Genomic DNA, 20,241 nt, shown 5'->3' on the forward strand with positions numbered 1-20,241 from the left:
AATGACAAATAAATTCACTCATTTTCCATGCACATGATTCAATCTATAATCAATGCATCGCATGCCTAATTGTTGAAGTACATATTGATTTGATTACCAAACGTAGTCTGGGGTTAGCTTATGTGCCCACAAAAACTACGACCCAAATCCAAAAAAAAAAAATTTCTTTTTTCTTTTTGGTCCGATGACCCAAATCTCACATATGTATCTTTCCCATTCTCATTTTTATTTCCATTTCCCTTCCGTTCCCATTTCTCCATGGTAAACACAGAGACATGGCAACCAACACCTAAGATGGTAAACCACACATACATGGCAACCACAAGCCTGAATCATTCATATCCAGCTAGCCCCTAGAGGGGAATGAAAGGCTTAATTCCAGATCTATTAAATAAACAGATTAATTTCAGAAACTCGTATTATCTCATTTCTATCAGGCTCAGACCACCAATCTGTGAAAAAATAACGGTCTGCGGGTTACAAAATGGGGCCAATGGGTGCTTCAATTTTACAAGAATAATGGGAAAATATAAGTGAATAAATAAAGAAAATGTACATCGTTCCCCCACCAACTGAACTATCACAATTCTTCTAATTTTACCTAGGACCGTCCTGTCGAAAACGGACATGGTCTTGATTTGGGCGTCACAGCAAACTCTCACCCGCTTTTGCAGAAAATTGAAGTTCTATTGAGAATTAGTGAGGAAGAATGGCTCATTTTTTCTCATTTTGACCATCACTGAAAGCCAAATCAAATATCTGATTGTAGTCATCTACAAAATGAACGTCAAGACCTTCTTTTACATTGGGGGCAAGCTCATCGAAATCCCTTTTGTTAGCTAAAGGGAATATGATGGTCTTCACATCGCTCCTCCTTGCTGCTATTGTTTTCTCCTTAACCTATATTGTTGACAAAAATGTAATTTTTATAAGTTTGAGATGCAACACGATGTACTCAAACACAAAGATAACGAGATATAGAAATAGAAACCAGGCATCAATCGAAACCTACAGGACCATGCGTGTCAATTGGAAATCATTTTTACAAAGCTTTCATGAAGTCAAAATCACAAACACCAAAAATACGCAAACATGGAGCTTGAAAATTCATTGTAAGGAAACCAAAAGTACACCCTGAAGCATAACATCAGATGTACTGAAGTTTCCTAAATATAGAAAATAAAAGTAAATCGCGTAATTTAAGTCATAAGATATATATAACACTTATACTAGCAATACATGGAAACATCCTCTTGCCAGACACTGGCTACATAAGATGCTTAGGTTTCCAGAGCATTTACGTCAATTTTGCTTGAATGTGTGGCCTAGATGACAGTCTAACAACATATGCACTTCACGTTGTTAGACTGCCTTGCATGAGAACATACCCTGGCATATGCCATCAAATCAATACTTCATTGGCCACCTCTGATTTTTAGTTTGTTGGACAAGACTTTGTAATACAGTCTGTTACTATATGTATACATATACATACAAATACATACATACCTACATACATATATATACACAGAGAGAGAGAGAGAGAGAGAGTCAATTAACATACCCCACCAATTGGAAGGATCCTCCCAGTTAGTGTTACTTCCCCTGTCATTGCTAAATCCCTCTTGATAGGCTTCTTCATAGCAACGGACAACATGGATGTGATCATGGTGCAACCAGCACTAGGCCCATCCTTCGGCGTGGCCCCTGCAGGAACATGGAGATGAAGCTTGGAATTGGCAAAGAAAGTGTGGTTATCTGGATCTTTATCGAGCAATATTGCTCTGGCAACAGTGTGAGCAATTTGGGCACTTTCTTTCATAACATCTCCAAGTTGACCAGTGACATGAAGGGCTCCTTTCCCCTCTGCTTCCTCAATCTGAGTGGTTTCTATATATAAGGTGGAGCCACCCATGGCAGTCCAAGCAAGACCCATAACAACTCCAACTGGAGTCTGATCATAGATGCGTTCAGCATGGAACACAGGTTTGCCAACAAAATCAGCCAAGTTTGATGAGTCAACCAAAACTTTCTCAACTGTTTTTGTTGCTTCACCCTCTTGAATTTTCTCAGTTTCTTTTGCATCCTTTAAATATAGCTACAACAAATTTTTAGTGGGTGAACACATAAATTCAGACATCAATACAGATGGCATGAAAACATTGAAGGGAAAGAATGTCACAAGGAAAAAGATGAGCACCAAAAAGGCAAATTTAACAAGCTTTAATATTATGTGGAACTTGCATATCATCCATGGTGTCTATATAGTTTCCTTTACCACAACAAAAAAAAGGGGGAGGGGGGGGAATATATTATTTTCCAAAAAAAAATGTGGCCAAAAATCATATAAGTCTTTTCCTTCATTTTACATATGTAAAATGAACTAAAAGAATCTTTCTAAACTCTCTCATCTTGGAGATCCATAAAGAATGTTAATTACCTCTCAATAAATACCTAGCTGCATAGTAAGTTTACAAAAGAGAATTATACCAACTGCATTCAAGAAATTTCTGATGCAGAGTAAATCAGTACCCAGACTTTATAGTTTGTTACATACCTTTGAATCCACGGGTTCATCAGTATCTGCAACCTGAACTTCAACAACTGCAGGTTCATCAGGGAGAGCCATCTGAATAGTGACTTCTTCTGCAGAGGTTTCAGAACTATGGTCATGATCATTGTTCTCCAATGATTCAGCTGCAGTCTGGTTCTTGCTAGAAACCACTTTTTGATCTAACTTATCATCTTCTACTTGGGTTTCATCAGTATCCACAAGCTGAACTTCAACAGCAGCGGGCCTATCTGGGAGAGATTCTATTTGATCAGCAACTGCTGCTTCATCTGATGCTCCTTGTCTAACAAGTTGCAGAGCTATCTGCCACAGCATAAAACGTAGGTTAAAGCATATTACTGTTCAAGGACCCATATCATTGTTTAACAAAGTCGTAAATTTGTTCAGCATTTCAGAAGTAGCTCCTTGGACCTAAGAAAACCATGGGGAAACTTTTAAATCATGTGGAAAAAATGTTTTCAAGTTTATGATGATGATCAAGATTTAGATATTTTTACAAACCTTGCGGTAGATCTTCTCTATGTGCTTTTGGAGGTTCCTAACACCTGCTTCTCGGCAATAATTTTCAATGAGAGCAAGAAGAGCTGCATCGGTCACTTCAACCTGAAAAGATAGTAATTTTAACACACTAAAGCTAACTGAAATATAGCATACAAACAAGCGTGCATGTCCACACACCTACACACACAGACAGATACCAGTACCTGTTCAGGTTTAATTCCACAAGCTTCACGTGTGGTCTTCTCCAAATAGTCCCTAGCAATGTGCATTTTCTCATCAGTGATATATCCAGCGATTGAAATCACCTCCATTCTATCCAAGAGGGGATTAGGTATCATCTCCACAACATTCGCTGTACAAACAAAGAGAACCTACAATAAAAATTTCAAAGTATGATTCCTCAACTTAGTAATAAGGATTCAAAATAAACCATCCTTGATTCTTATTACATTTCATCCATGCTACAACTTACATGGACACTTCTCAGATGCATCATGTAAAAACTGAATGTGTGAGGAAAGAACATCAGCCCTATGGTGTTGACTACAACCAGACATCTATCACACGAAAAAATAATGTTCCAAATACAACCAATTTCTTCAACTACTTCATGATCAATTCCATGTTACAATGTTTAAACTTTAAAGTACTAGAGATATGATGCATACATTTATCTGCACTAGGTAGACAGAGTAAAAGAATTGGGAACCCAAAACATCCCGTTTCCTTTCCGTATTGTAAAGTTAAGATTATACCAATTTAACAATCATACACACATACACCAGATGGCATGGATATGGCAACCTAATTTTTTTTAAGAAACAAAATTTATTGCATATAACAATAAAATAGCATTTTGCTCTGCAAAAAGTAGAATTAGCATTTTGTTAACCTTTGACAGGTCGATTGGAACATCAAGATAATGGTCTAGAAAATTAGCATTTTGCTCCGGATCAAGAAGCTCTAACAAAGCACTTGCTGGATCACCAGCATGTCCCCTTCCCAACTGAAACAAAACAACACAAATTTCAGATTAAACTATCAATAATCTATGTAAATAAGTATTTTATAAAACTACTCACTCTGGACTATAAAAAAAAAACCAACAAATAGGATGTGTTTCAAATACAATATGAAGAAAGCCAACCCGCCATATATATACCTTGTCAATCTCATCAATCAGAACTAAAGGGTTGGCTGTTCCCACATTTTTAAGGCATTGTACCATCTTCCCTGGCATAGCACCAATATAGGTTCGGCGATGCCCCTGTATGTAATTTTCGAAGTTAATTGTATAAGATATAGCTGCATGATACACAGATGTTTATCAATATTTCAGAGTAAAAAGGTTTCCAAATACCTTAATTTCAGCAACATCAGACAAGCCTCCTACAGAAAACCGAAAGAAGTTACGGTTCAAGGCACGTGCAATTGAACGACCAATGCTGGTTTTGCCCACTCCAGGTGGGCCAGAGAGACAGATGATTTTCCCTGTGATATATAATCAAAACATCAATAATTCGGGTGTAATGAGAACTAGCAGTCTGCGGCATTGGTTAAAACCAAAGAGAAACAAACGTAAGATAAGAGCCAAGATCGGTGTCTGAAAAACAGGGCCAACCCATGGCATGCAGTGAGCAATGCCCATGAATCAAGACACACAATTACGAAAGTATAAAACTATAATGACCTTGTGAGATTCCTCTGAGTTTTCCAACTGCAATAAATTCCAATATCCTTTCCTTTACATCATTTAATCCATAATGATCTTCATCAAGAATTTTTTGCGCCCGAAGAACATCAAAGTTCTCATCACTGCATTACGATTGAGATAAGAAATATTATTATATTGAAAATTGTATAGAAATGTAAAATTGCAATAATGGGGCACATTTCTTCAATAAAATAATGCACTAACTCAACAAAATAGTACACCCCATTTTAGATTATATACTAGATATCTACTTATTACCAAGGTTTTAAAAGACGTTGCGTAGGCATGCCTTGAGGCAAGGCATTATGAATCGCTTTGACACACACTTTGTTTACCATTAGGGGTACAAGAAACTGTTGTGCCGTTATGAGGCCAATGTCGACCGAGGTGTAAAAAGGGAAGAGAGAGATAACTTCATGCCCTATTTTCCTTAATGTTTTGATGCTAACCCCGTTGTTTCGTCCTAGTAGCCCAAGATATTTTAAAGTGAAATAGCAAGTTTCACTTGAAATGGAAGAAAATAAATAAAGAACTAAAAAAACCCCTCCAAACGCTGTGTTTTGTTCCCTCTTCCATCTCAACGCCAAACCTACCCCATACTACAGCCCCAAAATAAAGTCCTAGCCCTATATTTCCTCCAGCAAAACCGTAGCTTCTCCTCCCAAGTCCTACCGATCCATGTCAACTCCCAAAACCAAATATGATAAGCCCGTAGGATTGATTATTGTATGAATGTTGTGTGCAAAAAAAAAAACATGAATATTTTCTGTGCTGTGATTGATATTATGCTTACATTACAATTAGTAGTTAATATATATATATATATACACATTTTCAAAAGCCTCAACGCCTCTCCTTTTGAAACATTGCTTGTTACACATTCCTCTTTGACCCTGGAATTCATAGTCATGCTAGTACCATGGTCCTCCAAAATCGTTTGCACCACATCAGTTTCTTACTACCCATATTATCCTACCCTAAAATATATAAAACTAAGGGCACATTGACAAGATGAAATCCTAAAGCATTATGAAAAATAAAAATAAAAATCACGTGTGGCAACAGTATTAATAAATGGTCATCTATTCTAGCCAAACAATACTTATAGTATAGCCTCAACAAATTATTAAAATCTTTCAGCAACTCAGTCACAGATAGGAGTTCAATATATTTGAATCTCAAAGATTGCCCCAAAATAAGATTTGAAGTATTGCAAAGACCTGTAGTTTCCCCAAGGGAATTGAAGTCAACCAATCTAGGTAATTGCGTGTCACATTAAATTCACTTGAACTGGCCTCCAACAGCTGCAGTTTTGTAAGTTCTTCTTCTATAACTTGCAAAACATGAGGTGGGCAGTTTTCCCTGTTTGGTTCAAGCCTCTCCCTAAACTTTTCTGCAGAAGATCAGAAAAGTGATGCAACAATTACCTTTATGTACATGAACAATCAATATTCAGAATAATTAATGTTTGCCACATAAATGCTTAAGTCATACTTAGAACTAATGGACAGAAAACACCAAGAACATACAACCATGATGGACGCAGATTGCAACCAAGCTACTTACAAAATTTAGACACTTTGCATACATACATACAAGTGTACATAGACACACACACACACTCACACACACAAAACAAATAAAAACTAACCAGAAAGTGCCGTTTTGTCATCTGTCTCTAATCCCAGTTCCTGCATTATATCAAGCGAAATAAATTCCATAAAGGCCCAGGGTTGAAATAAAGAAACTGATACAAAGCCACCACAAAGCGAAGATTATTTAATAAACTACTGTCAGTGAAGAAGCAGTAATTCATGATATACAATAATGTCTCTCGACGGTGGAGGCGAATACCTTCTTTATGGCTTTAAGCTGTTCATTCAACAAGTATCGACGCTGTTCACCACTTATCTTCTCTTCAATTGCTTTTGCAATAGACTCCTAAGTATGATCCATAAGGAAAGTTCAAAAGACAATTAAATTGTAATGGAGAACACATGCCAAGTACAAAAACAATGGCATATTGGCATTTCATACCTGAATCTTGCTGATTTCTATCTCTTTCTTTACTAATTCCAGAGTGAGCTCTAAACGTTTATACACCTGAGGAATAATGGAAGAGTTAAAAAACATTTTTCGACATAAGAAACTTGAATATAAAGGCTTGACAAAGTTCTATTTTTAAAAATAAGCAACATAACAATTGAGCTCTCTAATTATAAGCCACTCTACTGTAATCAAGATAGAGTGATACTCACATCTAACTCTTCAAGCACTTTCTGGCATTGCAATTTGTTTGCACCAGATATTGCAGCTCCAAAATCTGCTAACCTTGGAAAATTAAAATCACCTATATGCTGCAAAAATGGAATAAAATGAAAAATTTATCATGAACAAAATTATATATCCAAGTGATTTCAATACACAGAGATGTATGTAAAACACTTTTTTTCTCACTAGGCCAACTGTTATCATAAAGCTATGCATCACATACTATAACTTCATCAACTCATTTAAAAATAGGGAAAACCAATTAGAATGGACAGAAAGTTTCACAGAAGTTGCAAGGAAAGAGATTGGTGATGAAGCAAATAAGCACACAAACAGAACAAACCTGAGTGTATGTTTGAACATGATCTCTCCAAAGGGAACTAGTCTTGAGGACATCTCTTAAGGTTGATATAACCTCAAATGATGTTGCCTTTATGACATCATCATCTTTGTTATATGGTTTATCCTGCAATATAAGTATATGGCCCAAAAATAAGAAAGAAAAATATATGTGGAACCTTCGAAAATTAATATTTTATATGGGATAAGATAAAATAAACATGCCTTCAGATGGTCAACTTTTACAGTCAGGGGATCCTCATCAACCTGTAGAGGAACCATAACTTTTCTCAGTTTAACAATCTTTATCCCAAAAAGTTTATACTAATTTGTATTAATATACATGTAATTGAGTGTACATAAATCTTGAGGCATTCAATTCTAAAATGTCCACAAGAGCCAACCGTTTTAATCAGTTCAGGAAAAAATCTGTAAATGAATATGAGGAAGGTCATGGAAAATGGTGCCTTAAGATGGATTTTCAAGATTACTGATTATTTCCACGCACCATCTCTGTAATTCGAAGTCTTCTATGACCAATAAGGACTACTTGGTCTCCTTGGATGCTTGAAATCTGATACACGAAGATACAAGTAACTACAACATAAAAAATTGAAAGGAAATTCTAACAGATGCATATCAAGTTAAACCACAAAACTAAAGATGCATGAAACATGAAAGCAAAGTTAGATACCTGGGCAAGCGTGCCAACTTCATGCAGACGATTGAACAACTCTTTTCCTTTCAAGTCATGTATGTTTTTATCTGTTTCAGAACCTGACACCAAACTAGGATCAGTCCCCGGTTCATCCTTGAGAAGAAATGCACCTGCATAAGGAGCTTGTCGCTTTCGACTTTCTTGTAAAGCTGCTAACAATTTAGGATCCTACATGAAAAGCAATTCACTATTTTACATTATTTAGTTTCAATCCCCTTCATATTACCTCAGAGTTATTTCTACGAGTGCATGGTCAAAGGTGGTTATTGATATGCTTAAGTAATTTAAAATTGCATAAACCTTGAAGTAACAGTAGGTAAAAAGTTGACCCAACAATGAGATAACCAAAAGAACAATCTGATTTTCACTTTACTCGAGAATCTCATGTACCTTCACATAAATTGGCATGTAGAACCCAGGAAAGAGTGGTCTATGCGGCAATGGCAAAGCTAAAACCTGCCACATATAACAATACCAACAAACAAACATGTTAGCACGATGGCTATGGAAGAAACCCTCACGCAATTTATACATGGAGAATTAACAAAAAGCCAAGACATTTTCTTATGTTTTCTCGGAATCCGAACAGACCACTTAGCAAAACCAGATTCCAAAGCCAACCAACCGTAAGATAATCTTCGGGTCTAGGATTGGTGGACACAATGGCTGACGAAGACTTGGACTCTGCTTCGGCCTCGGCCCCGGCCCCCTTGAACTCAATTTCCACCACCTGATCAGACCCGTCGCCGCCGTCCGAGCAAAAAAAGGCTCGGCGAGCCGAGTTAGGGCTCGGCCGAGTCAACCCAGTGAGCGAGCCGAGAACACGGAGAACCGGCGAGGCCAGCTCGGTGGGCCCGGGGCGCAGGCTGTGGAGCCGGCCATGAAGGCATGACGACGAGGAAGACGAGAGAAGCTTCAGCATTTGCTTAAGGCAGCAAATGGATTGAGACTGTCGTTAAAAATCGGAACTTCAATTTAACGAAACCGCCATTTTTGTGTCTCAAAGCCCCTCATAAACCCTTGTTTTGCTTTCAGACGAACAAAGAAGAAAGAAGGAAAAGTTAATTTTTTTTAAATTGACGGAATCAACCCTACTGTTTGGAGGTAATTACTTGACGAACCAAACGTAAGTATAAAAGGGCGCTGTCGGCAAACGTGTGGCTCCAGTTGTCCAGACTCCAGTGGACTTACAGTAAATACAGTCTGTCAATCAACTCCAAGACGACCAGACAAGAGAAGAGATCAGGTACGCTAACATTTCGTTCTATTATGCTCTGTTTGGTTTCTCGGAAAATTGAAGTAAGTTTGTTTATTTCTTTAAAGAAAATGGGAATGGAACTTTGATCTTCATGTACCGTTATGTTTCTCTTGAAAGTTGTTTTCTTTGTGTGCATTGATTAAATTCTGAATGCCGATTATGTTCTTGAATTTGGGTAGATTGTTATTGTAGAATTGGATTTGGATTAGATCTCTTTGCATCATTATAGCTCGGAATAAGCATATCGCAGCTCAGTTTGTTGAATTTGTTACTTATTGTAGAACATCCTGGCTTTTTGCAGATGGATGCGGTGTTTTCTAATAACGTGGGGAGTGAGCAACGGTCTGAGGGGGATGGGTCGGAGCACAGCTCCTCCAGAAGTGGAGTTGGAGGAGGGATGTTTGAGTATTTTGGGTGGGTGTATCATCTGGGTTTGAATAAGTTAGGGCATGAGTATTGTCACCTCCGGTTTCTCTTCATCCGGGGCAAGTATGTGGAGATGTACAAGCGTGATCCTCACGAGAACCCCGGCATCAGACCCATCCGGCGGGGTGCTGTTGGGCCTACACTGATGGTAGAGGAGCTCGGGCGCCGAAAGGTCCAGCATGGAGGCAAGGGTGGGGATATTTATGTTCTACGGTTTTACAATCGATTGGATGAAACAAAAAAGGGAGAAATTGCTTGTGCTACGGCTGGAGAAGCCCAAAAATGGATGGAGGCATTTGATCAGGCCAAGCAACAGGCTGAGTATGAGCTTGCAAGAGGAGCTAGTGCCAGAAGCAAACTGAACATGGAAGAGGAGATTGATCTTGAAGGGCATCGACCTAGAGTAAGGCACTATGCACATGGATTGAAAAGGCTTATAAAAATTGGGCAAGGCCCGGAGACGCTCTTGCGCCAATCCTCAAGCTTGGGCCCAAATAGCTCAGAGGCGTACTTTCAAACGGACTTTGGAGATGCAGTTGAGGCATATGAGTGGAAATGCGTGAGAACAGTTAATGGTGTTAGAATATTTCAAGATGTTGCTAACACTGAGAGTGGTAAAGGTGTTATCGTCAAGGCTGTTGGTGTTATTGAAGCAACTGCAGATACTGCTTTTGAAGTGATTTTAAACACTGCTCGACATCAGAGATATGAGTGGGATACGCTGACAGGTGACTTAGAGCTGATAGATTCTTATGATGGATACTTTGATGTTGTCTATGGGACATTTGATCCTATGTATCTTTCTCGGTGGCATTCCAAGAAAGATTTTCTGTTTTCTAGGCAATGGTTCCGAGGACAAGATGGAACATATACAATCTTGCAATTCCCAGCAATTCATAAGAAGAAGCCTAAGAGGTCTGGATATCATCGTACAAAAATAAATCCATCTAGTTGGGAGATTAGAAATTTGAACGCATCCATGGGTTCAAATACTCCACGATGTCTTGTCACACAAATGGTGGAGATACCTTCTAAGGGCTGCTGGGGATGGAAGAAAAATCACTTCTCAAACTTTGAAAAGAGTGTACCTTATGCATTGTTGTGCCAAGTGGCAGGTCTGAAGGATTATATTGGAGCAAATCCTGCACTCAAATTCAAATCCGCTGCTTCCGTTATCAAATCGAAAGTACCTGACGGTCACGTTTCCAATGCTGAATATGAGGCTGAGGCAGTGCAGGATGAGTTTTATGATGCAATTTCAGCGGGCTCTTCATCTTCTGATGAAGAAAGTGAGAGTGATGAGCTTGACCAGAAGGATGCAAAAGTGAAACTGAAGAATGTTGCATGGGCCATCTCGAGCTTAGCTCTGAAGCGAGCTTCAATTGCAAATGCTAATAAAGAACTGGATCCCAAAGCAGCTCCTATCACAATTGACACAAAGCAGTTCCATGGTTCCTTCTGCCAAGGGAAGGATGAGGCCGACACAAACTGTTGGACATCTCCAAGTGGTGTGGGATTTATGATCAGAGGAAAGACCTACCTAGAGGACAATTCGAAGGTAAAGGGAGGAGATCCACTTCTCAAGCTCATAGCAGTAGATTGGTTCAAAGTTGATAAAAGCATAGATAGGTTTGCACTGCATCCCAGGTGCCTTGTTCAGTCAGAAGCTGGAAAGAAGCTTCCTTTTGTGCTAATCTTTAATCTCCAGGTTCCAGCAAAACCAAACTATAGTTTGGTACTTTACTATGCTGCTGACAGACCTCCCAATCCAAATTCTTTGTTTGCTAAGTTTGTGGATGGGAGTGACATGTTTCGCGATGCAAGATTAAAATTAATTCCAAGTATTGCTGAAGGATATTGGATGGTCAAGCGTGCTGTTGGAACAAAAGCCTGCCTACTGGGGAAAGCTGTATCCTGCAAATATCTCAGACAAGATAATTTTCTAGAAATTGATGTGGATATTGGATCGTCATCCGTGGCGAGGAGCATCATCGGACTTGTCCTTGGATATGTCACGAACATAGTGGTTGACCTTGCAATTTTGATAGAGGCAAAGGAGGAAGAAGAGCTGCCTGAGTATATTCTTGGGACTGTTCGACTCAACCGTGTGAAGCTTGAGTCTGCTGTTCATTTGGAGGTTTGAGGTTGGATTGGCATTCTTCAATCACGTTATCCACATTTGTCAGAGTTATTACTGCAACAATATTTTTCGTCCAATTTACAGCATACTGTAGAATAATAAATTGTAGACTCTCATACATTTTCTGTTATATGTTTATAAAATGTACTGTACAATTTTCAAATTCAGGTGTGTTAATGTAGACGTATGGACAGCATAGGCATTCTGCATATGATCATCTATTGGTTGGAAAGATTGATGAAGGCTACATCACAGGGTTGTGTACATTATTTACAGTGTCAGTATGTAGTTAAATACGGAATGATTTTGTAAATGATGTAGAAGATACTTTGCCACTCAGTGGCTAATACTATGTGTTACAGAACATATTAAAATTCCCATGTTCGGAATTTCACACTTTGCACTACAATATATAATATCTTGGGCCATTTAAACCCTGTTAAAGTTTGAGCACCATTAGCTGCTAAATAAACCCTAAAATTAACTGAGGACACTCTATAATTTAAGTACACTCAAATATTGTAATCAAAATATAAAATTAACCAAGCACACCCTATCTAACTACCAAAAATACTCCTGGAACACTCTAATACAAACTCTATCGCACAACACCCTAATGCCAATCTTAAACCAGGTTTTTCTTTTAACATGAATTCGTGCCCTCTTTTTATATTTTAGGTTTGTATCAAAATCTTTAATTTTGTAAGCTGGTGTGGAGTAGATTTGCTAGCTCCTTCAATTTAAAGCTTGATTCTTATAAATCCTTGTGATTTTCTTTATTTATTTCTTATTTTTTGGATTGAAGTTGTTGCCCTCCAAATATGTTCTATCATCTTATGAAAGTTTTATGAGTTCCTTTTCTTTTTTCCGGGTAAAATGAAAGTGTTTCGCACTTCTTTTACAGAGCAAGAAATCATTCATTGATTGTTTGTAAAGCTTTGTGGTCAAAACTCCCAAAGAATATTTGTCTTTACATATTGAAATCTTAGATGACTGTTTCATCATCCCATGAGTAAACAGATTAATCAGATTATTACTATTATTGAAGATATTATAACTAATAAAACTTAAAACTACAAGAATCTCAAAGCATAGGAATCGGAAGTCAACCTTAGCGGGTTTTGTTCATTTTGTGGCCTTGAAATGAGTGTTGATATTACAACCCACCTCCTTGAACCTTCGAACATTCAACGACACCTCATTGCGTTTCCATCAGTGCTAGCTGCGTTGTTCGTGGGCACCAAGCAATACGAAAACTTCTCTACATTTGATTAGAGTTGAATATGATGAGTAGGGTGTACTTATTATATGTGTTTCACAATTCAATATATCATTTTTGGTCATTTTATATTAGAGTAAATTAGTAATTCAATAAATAGTTTGGTAGTATGGTGTACTCAGTTAATTTTTGAGTTCGTTTAGTAGCACTCTTTTTATTTTGTATACAAGTGATATTAACGGGAGGAATCAAACCTAGAGCCTAGAGTGCAGAGTGAATACTCTTAACCACTTAAACTACAAGCTCCTTGCTTAGTTTGGGTTTGGACAAAGTGCAAAAAAATTTGGAAGGACTTTCATGGAGATTTTGGAATTGTAGCGTGTGGGATTTAGGATTTATAGAAAATCAAAATTTAGTCATCCTATTAAATACACAATTTAATGCATAAAATCATCAAAATGAAATTGAAAGAAAAGTTTAGAAAAACCAAAACACAGTCTAGTCTAGAACTTCGTTCTATCTCCTTAAGAAGAAATTGCTTCTCACTCATGCTTCAAGGTTCCAATGGCAAATGTCTCCCATGATACAACAGCCTCCTTATGGTAGTAGCACTCTAAACCACAAGAATAACGAACGTGTGTTTGAACTCTCTCTTAAATCACTCTTAAAATTCTAAGAAACTAATGTATAAAATGCTTTAGAAAACTAGATATCCATAAATTGATTGAATCTAAACTAATGTAGTGGACTTCTCTATTTATAGATGATGAAGAGCCATTTCCCAAAGTATGTGACTTAATCTGAAGAGGCAAGTAATGCATCTCTTCACTTAAAAGATGCATTGTTTCAAACTTGGATAGTCACACCTTTTCGATTTTAATTTCTATTTAATAACAGAAAACAAGATGGTTAACCCAATCATAACTCATCTTTTATAATTTGGGCTCAAGTTTGAGTTCGGGTTTCATCGGAAAAAAATGTTAATCCAATCAAATTCATTTTGAATTCGGGTTAACTCAAACTAGGTCTAGGCTGCCCAATTTTATGGGGTTGAGCTAACTCCATATTGACATATTTTACAATATTTACCATGGCTTGTTCTGCAAATATTTTTGTTTTAAAAAATTGATAATAATCTACTACAATGACAAATGAAATTATGTATACAAAACTTAAGGGCTCGTTCGGTTAAGTTTTAAGGGGTTGTTTTCATTTTCATAGAACAAAAACACGGCAAGAACCTATTCCGCTGGCCACAAGAAGAAAACATTGAGTACTTGTAGAAAACAAACAAAAGATGTTTTCATTCTCACGAGAAACGCTCAAAACAGGGGAGTTTGAAAAAGAACAATTGTCGTTGCTCACTGTTGTCAATCTCTCACTCAATCTTCTCTCCCCATCAGACCAAAAAATAAAAATCTTCCCCCTTGCTCACCATTCTCTTCTCTCCCCTTTACTCGACCCAACAGCCACCACCCAATAGCCACTACATGTCAATCAAACCACAATCACCACAACAGACTGGCCACCTGCTAATTGCACCACAACCCAATCGACCCTACCATCAATACCACCACTCACTCAGCAAACTGTCAGGGGAGGGGGGGGGGGAGAGAGAGAAATCAGGCATTGGATGGGAAGGAAGAAGAAAATAGAACGGAGAGAAAAGGAGAAAAAAGTAAAAGAAAGGGACGATGTCGACTTAAAAAATAGAAAAAATAAAAAATAAAAGAGATAAATATAGTTTTAACTTTTAAAAAAACCATATTATTTTTTATTTTTTAAATTATACATTGTTAAAATATCTTTTTAGAACATAAATTCGCAAAAATAAACTAAAATAACTCACATATTATTATTATCAAATTGTTATACCAGACACATTTTCATTGTTTTTGTTTTCTGAATCTGTTTTTTAATTAATCTACCAGACGCATTTTCAAATCCTAAAATGCAAATTCGTTTTCTTGTTTTCATTCTCTAAAAATATTCTAAGGAAACATTTTTCGAAAACATTACCGAACGGACCCTAAAAGTCCAATTCAAAAACATTGAAAACACAATTGGACAACCACTTAAAACAACATTGCTAGTAGCAATAACCCAATACACGTTCACAAATTCTTATTTCTTCTATAAAGTGAATTAAATATGTGTAGAATGTGCATATATCCATATAAATATAATATATTAGAAATTGGGGAGAATTGAACCTAAAACCTTGAATGCAAAGATAAATTCTCTTAACCACTTGAACTACAAGCTTCTTGTGGATTGAAATCGGATTGAATTCGAGTGAGTTTTTACCTAATTTTAATCCGCTCAATCGGGGTTAAAGTTGGGTTGACCCTACCTAGTTCCACCCTCAGTGTCGGCAAAAGAAGGAAGGCCCGTGACAATGTGACATACTCAAAAGGAAAGAAGAAAAAGAGGGGCCCCTGCAATTCCTGCAGAAGTTGGTGGTATTTATTTTCTTATGATTTTGGCTTTTACCTTAATTTACTACAGTGCTGTGCTGTTTACCTTACACTCTCACACCACCACCACCCACCCCCCCAAAAAAGAAAAAAACACCACCACTTTGGCATTTACCTTCAGTTTCAGAGCTAGGGAATTCTGTATTGCTTTTTTTTTTCTTGTTTAAATTTCTGCACACACTTTTCCCAATTCTCCTGGAAATTGTTGCTCTAGGTAGTCTTTGTCCTTCTTTCTGGAAATAAGGAACAAGTTTAAACAAAATATATATTAAAAACAAAATAGCTGCAAAAGAAAATAAGGAAAAAGGTGAGTTTTTGTCCTTTTTTTTGTTTGGTTATTGTTTGTTTTAGGGGATTTTATATGTTTTGTAAATTCTTCTCCCTCATTGAGAAAATGGTTGTTTCTTATACTTGAAAAAAAAAGACAGAAAATAGAGGAAAGAACATGTAATTATAATAAGTTTGGCCTCAATATGCTAACTTTCTTTCAAAACATCACATGTTGTTAGTCACTTACTGATAGTGCATTACAGAAAGGAAAGAAGTAACCATAGTTTGATGGTCAGTCGTGATTGGATCAAACTATCTCTTTACCATTTAATTAATAATCAATTATTTTTAAAAGAGTTCATAATTTTTCCTTTGCCAAGTGATAGAATCATGAATTAGTCCACAAGCAGAAAAACTTGTATAAAATGGGATATCATTGTTTTGTTATCTTCAATCAATCACAAACTGACACGTGAAAAAGTTATTATGCGTGGTATGTCGTGATTAGAATAGAAAATAGTATTATTCCTGTTTCACACAAGTGTTTCACAATTCACGAAAACTAAAACCATACATAATGATTTCTAGACAATCCGAGAAAAGGATTTGGATAAGCAATACAAGGACCCTTTATCTCTGAAAGAGAGTCCAATGTGTTTAAAATTAACCCATATCACATCCACTTTTTCCTTAAACATAGATGACATCTTTAGAGCATCTTCAAAGGAAGATGTCAAATACCAACCCTTTTTAAAAGACTTATAAATTAATTATAAAATGTACACACATAAAAATATTTTTTTTTTTTTAAACAAACCATCTCCACGTTGGTTAGACTTATGATGAAATTTTTTTTTTTAGGAATTTTGTTCGAGCACAATTTTTTTATTTAAGGAAGTAAAATTAGAGAGATATATGTATAAACAAAAATTGAATGTGAATAGAAGGAAAAAAGGCTGAAAAGGATCATAAAAAAAATCACCAAAATGAAGTGAAGTGACATGAAGAAAGAAGAAGAAAAGAGAAAAACAACAAATGAAACCAAATGAAGTGAAGTGACATGAAGAAAAAAAAAAAAAATAGAGAAAAGGATTAAACAAAAAGAAAAAGCAAAAACATGATCTGCAAAGAAATAATAAAATAATCACACGCCGTATCAAAAATCAAAAAATCAATTGATATCTTCAACATCTTACGTTAAATTTGACAGCAGAGGTTTCAGATGCTTTTTCACATAAATGTAGCATTTTCGGTTGTAGTAAATTTCAGCTAGGTTTTTCACCCGTTAAATGTGCCACATAACATTTAGCATCTTCTTTTATCTTTATCTTTATCTTTTTTTGATTTACGGGAAATGGGGTCTCGAATTTGTGATATCCTTCTTATTAGCAAAATGCTCTTATGCTTTTAAGAATATTTGTTCTTACACTCGAAGTCCTAAATGTCTTTTTTGAATGCGATAGCAAAATGCATTATTCAAAGAGTTATTTTGGCGCTTGAGCACGAGGACAAGTCTAGTCAATAAGAAACCTCGGCCACAAGTTAGAATTTGGAATCATAGAGATAAAAACAGGATGAACCCACACCCCAAGTTAGAATTTGGATTGGGTTTGATAAGGAAATAGACAAAAAATCACATGCAATTGCCTTACATGAATGTTATATATGAGCAAATAGACAAAAATCAAACATTTCTTGGTTGACTCTTATCATAGCTGAGCTTGAGCTTGAGCTTGACTACACATTAATGTGAAATGTTTTTATTTGATTTTTTTTATAATTTTGTTTTAATATCCCTGGCAAGTCTGAGAATTTAATGTGAATGGGGAGAAAGGGAAATCAGCAATGTGACAGAAACTCCCGTCACCCAAACATGCCATAAAGCTTTTTTGCTTTTCACCTTTCCCATTATAGAATGGGAAAATTCTGACCAAAAAAAAAAAATACCATAATGGGAAACTAGGATAAACGGCTATTTTTCCTGTAAATTATACAAAACTGACGAATCTATCATTCATTCTCATATTCCTAACAATTCGATCTAAGACACCGTTACATAAAGTCAAGTGTTCTTGACTCGCTTATGAGGATCTCCTCATCATTTCACGTCATATTCTTTATAAAAAGTGACTCAAAACGTCAACAAAAAAGCATGAGATGAGCTTTTAAACTCAAATATTTTTTTATGTTTGAACACTCACAAGCATGAAAATATCCGAATTTATTATATATGTTTTCTTTTATTAATGCAAAGGCGGGTTCGAAAACTATGTTTCAACATTAATAATAATATTTTTCTTTTTTCTTTTTTCTTTTATTTTTAGAATTAAGAAAAGATAATATGAGTAGTTATGTTCCATAAAAGTATGACCTATTATCTGATTTTGTTTTTAATTTTAATTTTTTTAATATGAAAAAAATGTGAATTTACCATATTATTCTCATTTAATTAATAATTTTAATTCTTAATATTTGAATTAACCAAAGGCATTTTCTAGTATTTTGAATATTTCACAATTCTCTGCTTTTTGCTTTATATATATATATATATACCACTAGACGAAAAACTAGTAAATTAGCTAAATGTATGCACGAGTAAATTCTCGTTCTAAGTTTTTTCTTCTAGAGAAAATTTGGCATCCCATGCTAACATGCATTTACATTTGCCAATATAAAGTGGGTTACTTAGAAAATCTATATTTGAATTAAAATAATATGGCCCTACATTATTTTACCCTTTGTCAACATCATGGAATTTTACACAGCATAAAGCTGACAGATCTTAATCTGGCTTAGCAACTTCGGCATTACAGTAAACTAGTATTTATTCACACTTACTGGGGGATGGGGTAGATTCCTTTAGATTCCACAGCATGTTCCTAGTGGAAGCTTTGCTACACTAGTTAATATAATAATACTAGTATTATTGGAAAGGACCCTCTGATCTGCACCAATAATATATATACACGTGGTTGTAATTCCGATCGTCCGGATACCTTGCTTTTTTTTTTGGGTCAGAAAATACTTAGTTATGACCTCCTTATAAATACTCTGCATTTCTACAAATCACAATTTGACATATGTATAAAAATAATTTATCGAAAACAAAAAAAAGAAAAATTTATACATACATATACTGACATTTTGCAGAAATATAGAAGTTCGTACTTACAAGGCAAGGAGGAAAGTATTTTTGTTTGCGATATTTGTGTTTCAATTCAAGAAAGTCTTATGGTACATATGAACCCAAAAATAATATTTGTCATGTTGAAGAAGCACATCTTGTGTGTGCCAGAGGACATCCAGATTTGCGTGCTCATTCTTCAAATCTTCAGATCACGAGTGATGTTATTTTAAGAGACAACATGTGACTGAAGACATAATAATATACTAAGAAAACATTTTTCATCAAATGACAAAGTAATTTATTTACCATTCTGTCGGTGTGTTTTTGTTTTTGTGACCCACTCCATTTTGTAGCTCATGATCAAAACCATTTAGTTTGTAAGCATCAACTCGATGATATCTTCGGATTTGAACATTTGATGTCTTCCAACAATGTAAAGTAGACGGTTCGAATTGTTGAACTATAATACGGAGTACATGCGAGTACAACTAATTATCCATATCTCTAAGTTGTGTTTAACAAAGGCATGACGCTCATGAGAGTGTAATAGTCAACCCTCCACTACACCTAAAGCTTACCATCCTTCCCTATCAATTTTAGTAATTCAAATTATAATAATTAACCCCCTTAGTGCATGAGAAAGACTTTCCCGACCAATAACGCTATAACATGCATTATACGACATAACATTATCGACATAATATAGTAAAATAATGTTATCCTCATTGCAATTCAATTTTTCTCCTAATGCACACCGTACCCAAATATCACCTACAAATGTGCAGTGTTTTTATTACTTACTATAAAAAGCCATATGTCGGGCTCCAAAGCACGTGGGGGTCAGAATTCAGCTCATCACACTAGACATAATGAAAGTGACTCTTTGTGGCGTGCACCAAAATGTAATGTGGTTGCGGCCATGCCACGAAAGTGAAATAAATAATTATGCAATGTATAGTATGGTCATTGGCATTGGAAAAGATAGCATCAAGATACATTATAACCGTGAGTGTCAAATAGCATGAGGAAGGCTTCCTATATAAGCAGAGGTAGGACAACTCTGGTAGGCAGGCTTTGTGTCGACTCAGCAATTTACACTTGTATTTGTCCGATCGTTATAAAATACTAACTTAGACATCGAAGACTCTTTGGTACTATATTCTCAAGAGTTCTTCAGCTCGTGTACTTTCTTTTTTATCTCAAGCTGGG

The 20,241-nt window shown here is 36.1% G+C and overlaps 2 protein-coding genes across 3 annotated transcripts; one reads left to right on the forward strand and one right to left on the reverse strand.

Moving 5' to 3' along the window:
- Nucleotides 1-404: 404 nt before the first annotated feature.
- LOC103330851 (lon protease homolog 1, mitochondrial-like) lies at nucleotides 405-9,154 on the reverse strand. Its single transcript, XM_008233463.3, is given in 21 exon segments — nucleotides 405-900; nucleotides 1,565-2,098; nucleotides 2,558-2,875; nucleotides 3,074-3,175; nucleotides 3,277-3,444; nucleotides 3,966-4,079; nucleotides 4,236-4,340; nucleotides 4,434-4,564; nucleotides 4,764-4,888; nucleotides 6,008-6,024; nucleotides 6,026-6,180; nucleotides 6,439-6,478; nucleotides 6,642-6,728; nucleotides 6,825-6,890; nucleotides 7,046-7,144; nucleotides 7,402-7,524; nucleotides 7,623-7,664; nucleotides 7,906-7,971; nucleotides 8,092-8,283; nucleotides 8,506-8,571; nucleotides 8,741-9,154. Coding segments are annotated over 21 exon segments (3,033 nt in total). The 5' UTR covers nucleotides 9,038-9,154; the 3' UTR covers nucleotides 405-714.
- Nucleotides 9,155-9,285: 131 nt separating this feature from the next.
- LOC103330852 (protein ENHANCED DISEASE RESISTANCE 2-like) lies at nucleotides 9,286-12,383 on the forward strand. Of its 2 annotated transcripts, XM_008233465.3 has the most exons (3): nucleotides 9,331-9,414; nucleotides 9,675-11,943; nucleotides 12,108-12,313. In XM_008233465.3, exons 1-2 carry the CDS (start codon nucleotides 9,385-9,387, stop codon nucleotides 11,940-11,942), a joined length of 2,298 nt encoding a protein of 765 aa, XP_008231687.2. In that variant the 5' UTR covers nucleotides 9,331-9,384; the 3' UTR covers nucleotide 11,943; nucleotides 12,108-12,313. The 2 variants fall into 2 exon arrangements, with proteins under 2 accessions (XP_008231688.2, XP_008231687.2); XM_008233466.3 differs by having other exon boundaries at nucleotides 9,286-9,361; nucleotides 9,675-12,383.
- Nucleotides 12,384-20,241: the final 7,858 nt, after the last annotated feature.

The sequence above is a fragment of the Prunus mume genome, linkage group LG5 (assembly GCF_029339155.1).
Source record: "Prunus mume cultivar Tortuosa linkage group LG5, ASM2933915v1, whole genome shotgun sequence".
Taxonomy (NCBI): domain Eukaryota; kingdom Viridiplantae; phylum Streptophyta; class Magnoliopsida; order Rosales; family Rosaceae; genus Prunus; species Prunus mume.